The following is a 6,699-nucleotide window of genomic DNA, read 5'->3' on the forward strand; positions in this document are numbered from 1 at the left end:
ATCATCATCGAACATTAAGCGTGCGGATCCTACGGGTTCGAGAACTATGTAGACATGACCGAGACACATCTCCAGATAATAACCAATAGCTGAACCTGGATGCTCATGTTGGCTCCAACGTATTCTACGAAGATCTTTATCGGTCAAACCGCATAACAACATACGTTGTTCCCTTTGTATTCGGTATGTTACTTGCCCGAGATTCGATTGTCGGTATCATAATACCTAGTTCAATCTTGTTACCGGCAAGTCTCTTTACTTGTTCCGTAATACTTCATCCCATAACTAACTCATTAGTCACAATGCTTGCAAGGCTTATAGTGATGAGCATTACCGAGAGAGCCCAGAGATACCTCTCTGAAACATGGAGTGACAAATCCTAATCTTAATCTATGCCAACCCAACAAACACCTCCTGAGACACCTGTAGAGCACCTTTATAATCATCCTTTTTACGTTGTGACGTTTGGTAGCACACAAAGTGTTCCTCCGGTATTTGGGAGTTGCGTAATCTCATAGTCTGAGGAACATGTATAAGTCATGAAGGGAGCAGTAGCAATGAAACTGTAACGATCATAATGCTAAGCTAACGGATGGGTCATGTCCATCACATCATTCTCCTAATGATGTGATCCCGTTCATCAAATGACAACACATGTCTATACTTAGGAAACATAACCATCTTTGATTAACGAGCTACTCAAGTAGAGGCATACTAGCGACAATATGTTTTGTTTATGTATTTACACATGTACTAAGTTTCCGGTTAATACAATTCTGGCATGAATAATAAACATTTATCATGAAATAAGGAAATAAACAAAAACTTTATTGCCTCTAGGGCACATTTCCTTCAGAGAGAAGTTCCCCAGTCGCCAGGCACCACGAGGTGCTTTGCCCTAGTGGCTCCATCCGGCGGTGGATGCAGGAGGAGGGAAGAGGAGGCCGCTCGCCGTGGTATCTTCCACCACCGCCCGAGTCGCACGTGGGTGGCGGCGGGGTACGCGTGGATGGGGGATCAATTACAGGGTTACTCATTTATTTGTAAGTTCACCTTTTTAACTTTACCCATTTGAAAAACTAGAATAATTATTAATACATAACTCACTTGTATTACTAATTTTTTATAAATAAAAAGAGAAAATAAGCATGAAATTGTCAACCAGACTACTCGCGGACAACTCGCTAAGAAAGAAAGTCCATGACCTCACGGTCAACCAGAAAAAACACACATAACGCACAACACCACAATCCCTCGCACTTCTACGTTGCAAAGAAACACCGAACAAAATCAATGTTGAAGACAATGGATACTACCGAACCCACAAAGACGAACCAATCAGAGATGATGAACGAAGAGACTGGATATCATTCATTAAGCAACCGCAGACGCCTTACCAAGGGTGTCACTCTTCTTGCCTATGCTTCTGAGAGCCTTCTTAACCTTCTTGATTTCCCCCGTAGAAGCCTCATCCGCTAGGAAGCAAGAATCTCCTTGCCAGCCCCAGGGCTAGCTGCCTCCAAGGAGGTGATGATGCGGCAAAGCTTTTTCTTGGAGACCACCTCATCAATATGTGCCAAAAGACGGGCTACCGGATAGACTTCAGCGCCTCAGAATGAGATGTAAAAGCACCTACCTCATCAACATCGGCATCCACAGACTCCACCTTGTCCCTTACAGACACCACACATCATCAATTATGGGTACCACCGACACATTGGACTCTGGCACCTCCAGTTGCCCACATGGCTGAGACAAACGCATTAACCGTGCCTCGAAATTAGGTGCCAAAGCACCTACCTCATCATCCTCGTCACCCAAACCTATCACCTGCCTCATCTCCTTCAAAAGCACCACTGAATGAGGTGAAGTGGGCTCGCTACAACGCTCCTGCAGCTCAGGCATAATCGTAGCACTGGAGTCATGACCTCGCCGATGACTGCACTCCCAGAGGCAGTCAGCAGCACATGCCTCGACGACGGACATGATGTAGCAAGAGGGAGAAATGGCAATAGAAGCTGGCTTCCTCCCAACTGAAGACCCATTCTGAGGCTCGGGCATCAAATAAATTACTAGCACAACTTTTAGTTTGGCGAGGGCGGCCTCCACTCTCCCCAAAACACTCCCAACTCGCGCAAGGCAACCGGAAGCTTAGGGCGAAGCAATTCGGTCTCCTCCGCCAACCAGACTTGCACAGACAACACAGACTGGAACTACACACCCGATGTGCTGACTTCACTAGTGGGCAGGCGATGGAGCAGTACATTGGTGCAACGAAGTTTGGTGTGCGGCAGAAGTGGGCGATGTGACCGGATCGGATATGATCCCTCCAGGAGTATGCGCGGTGACCTTGACAGAGGCATCGAAAACATCTGGTTCTCAGCCACGTTGGAGGCGGAAGCCGCACATTGACAGCAGGGCGAGAAGAAGCAGTGGGGTCGAGCGATGCCTTCTCGAGATGAGCTGCCAGCCTCCCAACCCATTCTTGCGTAGAGCGGGACACACAGAAATTGTCGACGCCATCTCGCGGTCGAAACATTCTCGGCAATCTCCCCAACCCAGATGGACCGGAGGCGCCTCCACAACGAGCCCATCACTCGCTATAGCGGCGTTCGGATCTGAAGCAGCCTATGCCTGACATGCGCGACCCACACGTGTATTGTATGCTGACATGGCGCCGGGCTGGGATGCGGGGTGTAGCAGGAGATGCAGCCAGCTTGGAGCGTATTCTCGTATTTGAGGACCATAGTGGAGCACTCCACGAGTTTATGGACCATCTTGTTACAGGCCAAATAGTATAAGGACGGTAGTTGTAATTATCTCAGGTCTTGCCATAAGCAAAAAATAATTTTCTGTTCAGCATTGCTAGGTCTCACTCCACTGAATTAAGTCTCACTATTAGGCAAGGCAGGCGCACACAAGCACGTACTCCGGTGGCTTGAGTTGCCTGGATAATTGTAAGTGACCGGCGAGATGGTGTTGGTGGAAGACGATGGGACAAGAAGGAAGACAGCGTGCGTCACCGGAGGGAATGGGTACATAGCCTCGGCGCTCATCAAGATGCTGCTGGAGAAGGGATACGCCGTGAAGACGACGGTCAGAAAACCCAGTACGTACTTTAGATTAATTCTTCTCCTCAGTACAGATCTGGAATTGTCTCTAGAGCTCCGGTGATGATTTGAGTTATGGATTCCAGATGACATGGCCAAGAACTCGCATCTCAAGGATTTGCAAGCTCTCGGTCCCTTGCAGGTCTTCTGTGCGGACCTGGAGGAAGAAGGCAGCTTTGACGACGCCATTGCCGGCTGCAACTATGCCTTCCTCGTCGCCGCTCCGTCGAACCTCGACCCGCAGAACCCCGAGGTAAAAAAATATGATTGGTTGAGTCATTGTTTGATCTGTCACTCTCTGTTGATCTGACGTCACCCAATAAACGAAAACCTTTCAATTGGCAGAAAGACTTGATCGAGCCAGCCGTCCAAGGAACCCTCAACGTGATGAGGTCGTGTCACAGAGCAGGGACGGTAAAACGCGTGGTCCTAACATCGTCGGCGGCGGCGGTCACAGCCCGGCCGGTTGAAGGCGATGGTAATGTCCTGGACGAGGAATCCTGGTCTGACGTCGGGTTCCTCAGATCCACAAAAATGGCTCATTGGGTGCGTACAGTACCCGTTCGTCTATGAATATGTCCAGTCCCTCCGTTGAGCTTGAAAACATTGATTCACGTTCACTCGTGTCTTGGCTCGCAGGCCTACTCGGTTTCAAAGGTGCTGGTAGAGAAGGCGGCGTGCGCGTTCGCGCAGGAGCACGGCATCAGCCTGGTCACCGTGTGTCCTGTTCTTACGGTGGGGGTGGCGCCGGCGCCAGGTGTCAACACAAGCGTCGCCGTCTTACTCTCCCTACTATCCGGTGAGACCTGCCTGCCTGCCAGAAACTTTTTTTTTTTGCGGGTGAGATCTGCCTGCCAGAAACTAATTAAGACGTCACCCCCCCCCCCCCCCCCCCCCCGACCCATGGGTTCATTAGGTACATACTTACATCTACAAATGAATAAAGTTGAAGTTCTGTTTTCAAAAAATACATGGTGGTGTTGTCAGGCGATGACGCGATGGCCAGCATTCTGGGGCACATCGAGATGTCGTCCGGTTCGATCTCAGTGGTCCACGTGGACGACCTATGCCGTACCGAGATACTCCTTGCCGAGAAGGAGACGGCGTCAGGGCGGTATATCTGCTGCAGCCTCAACACCACCGCCGTGGCGCTCGCCCGCTTCCTGGCGCTCAAGTACCCACAGTACAATGTCAAGACCGACCGGTACGTACAATACAAGCTAGCTAGCTCCTGGGTTCCGGCCGAGAAGCGTAATTATAATAAGGTCCTCTGATTAATTGTTTGGGTTTCAGTTTTGGTGGTCTCCCCGAGAAACCCAAAGTCTGCATTTCCTCGGCCAAGCTCGTCGGAGAAGGCTTCCGGTTCAAGCAAGATACACTGGACAAGATATACGATGGTGCCGTCCAGTACGGAAGGGCCTTAGGGATCCTTCCATACTAAAAACTGGCATGGTGGGTCTCGAGCGAACAGCCTCTAGGTTTTCCCTGCCGCACGAGTCAGCACACCCGTCGATTTGCCTCTTGCTCATGTGGACTTAGCATCATGGAGGTGTGGGGGATCCCGTCCCTCGCCGACAGGATCGCTATGTTTTCAAGGTGTTTTTTATATTTTGTTAAAGTTTACATGCTGCTTAAGAGGAGGAGGCGCTGGCGGCTCCTTGAAAGATGAAATAAAATTCTTCCCGCCTAACCCCATCCCGACGGTGCATATAGCATTTTCGGAGGGCGTGTGGAGGTGTATCTCCGACCGTTTTCATGGAATTTGATCGGTTCTTATATTCAGTGAATCTGCTTGGATCCGGACTTCATTTGTCCAAGTTCATGTGTCAATAAATTGGTTCTTCTACATCTACGCTTCTCTTAATTATCCAAGGGTACTGTACTAGTGCGCTATTCCTTTGGGGCCTTGAGGCCTTAGCACGACTACTTCCCAAATATCTACTCCAACAAAGTTTGTCCGGCTCTCACGAGGAAGGGGTGATGATGGTGGCTCGCCTTTGTCTTGCTCCAGTCCTTTTAATCGTCCCTAGCTAGGTGGTCTCCAGAACTGAATGAAATATCTATTGTCTCCAATGTTTTTTGTACTGCCTTGAAGCTGATAAATAAATCGAAAGTTTTGTTCCCTAAAATAATAACTAGCATGGTGACCCACACAATTATGCAGCTAGATTATATTTGATAAGTACTAATAATTTTTTGATAATAGCAAGAAATGCTGAAAAAGAGTGTAACCTTTCCCCTATTTATTTTTCTAGCTCCTTTCTTGGAGCTAATCTATCTACTCTATCTATCTTTTTCTGAGGGAATATCTATTCTGCCTATCTATTTATCTATAATTAATTATCCTTTTGCCGCAGTGGTGTCCATGTACTCAGTTTTGCCCTTAGGTGCGAATCGTGCTCAGTTTTGTCCCTAGTCTGTGCGCAGCTACTGTGCCGAGGCCAAACGGCCAGATTTAACTTCATTCCGTCTGTTGGCGTTTATGGTAGTGGGTCTGGAGCTTAGATATGGGACCGCGTGGAAGTGGGTCCGGAGCTTACATGTGGGACAGCGCAATGACGACAAATCATAGGGTTCGAACCGGGCACACCCGACGCCGATCTGTCCTGTGCGCCGCTCGGCCGTCCTGCAGCGTCGCCACCACCTGCGTCGCCACCAGTTGCGCTGCCACGGCCGTTCTGCTCCACCGCCACCTGCTGCACCGCTACCTGCTCCGCCAGCGACCTTCCTGCGACGCCACGGGTGAGGCGCTCATTCCGCCACTCCGCCCGCCACCTGCTCGACACACGGCGTGGCCTCCTTCCGTGCGCCCGGCCGGAGCGCTGATAGGTGGGGGGCTGTTGCACAAAGAGGAAGTAGGTGGGTGAACCCTATTGCAAAATGGCAAGCGGTGGCGACCCCAGAGTATTTGGTGAGGCAGGCATCGAGCCCAAGATCCGTCGCGTCCACGACTGGGTTGCCGAGGGGTAAGTCATGCCTCCTGTTTAGATTGAGCTTCCTTGTGAATTTCAATTGTCGATTCGAGTTGGTTTGCGGTCGATTTTGCTATGGGTGTCCTGATTGCGTCTCTGTTTTTCGTAGGTTAGGATGGAGTTGTGGTTTGCTTTCTTGGTGCACATTAGAAGGGACCGCTACATCCTTAATGCAAACAATAAGAAGAAATTCCAAGGAGGTTTCGATTATCTCTTGCGAATGGCATGCAATTGAAGTTTCCGACAATCTGGTCAGGTAATTTGCAGCCAATATCCTTGGAGTTTGCTTGATGAAGTGGAATACAAATACTACGATGGGGGAAATAAATGGGTGACAGTTAGTACTGATGAAGAGCTCACTACCATGTTTGCTAAGCATAAGGAGATAGAGAATTTTCATGTGAGGCTCCAAGTTGATGTGCTTGAGAAGGCATTTGGACCTAGGATAGTGGGTGCACCTTCTCGGGAAGAACCATGTCGTCATACTATCAGCTCTAGCTAGAATAGCTAAATTATTAGTGCACGACGATGTCGTGGCTCGACAAGCGTGGGCATCGGCAGAAGGGTCCCCCTTGAAGTAGAGCCTGATGCTTGCAATTCTGGGGTTGATGAAAAGA

General features: G+C 49.5%; 1 protein-coding gene across 1 annotated transcript; it reads left to right on the plus strand.

The window, feature by feature from the left end:
• The first annotated feature begins 2,809 nt into the window (after positions 1-2,809).
• LOC123047542 (anthocyanidin reductase ((2S)-flavan-3-ol-forming)-like) lies at positions 2,810-4,927 on the plus strand. The gene is made up of 6 exons (XM_044471126.1): positions 2,810-3,109; positions 3,197-3,363; positions 3,456-3,656; positions 3,750-3,909; positions 4,098-4,314; positions 4,404-4,927. The coding sequence occupies exons 1-6, from the start codon at positions 2,974-2,976 to the stop codon at positions 4,549-4,551; spliced, it is 1,029 nt and encodes a 342-aa protein (XP_044327061.1). The 5' UTR covers positions 2,810-2,973; the 3' UTR covers positions 4,552-4,927.
• The last annotated feature ends 1,772 nt before the right edge of the window (positions 4,928-6,699 follow it).

This window comes from Triticum aestivum, chromosome 2B (assembly GCF_018294505.1).
Source record: "Triticum aestivum cultivar Chinese Spring chromosome 2B, IWGSC CS RefSeq v2.1, whole genome shotgun sequence".
In the NCBI taxonomy this organism is placed as follows: domain Eukaryota; kingdom Viridiplantae; phylum Streptophyta; class Magnoliopsida; order Poales; family Poaceae; genus Triticum; species Triticum aestivum.

Coding starts and splice junctions, on each gene's coding strand:
- LOC123047542 (XM_044471126.1), top strand. CDS start 2,974: ATGGTGTTGGTGGAAGACGATGGGACAAGAAGGAAGACAGCGTGCGTC. Junction 3,364..3,455: donor TCGACCCGCAGAACCCCGAG/GTAAAAAAATAT, acceptor TTCAATTGGCAG/AAAGACTTGATCGAGCCAGC. Junction 3,910..4,097: donor CTTACTCTCCCTACTATCCG/GTGAGACCTGCC, acceptor TGGTGTTGTCAG/GCGATGACGCGATGGCCAGC.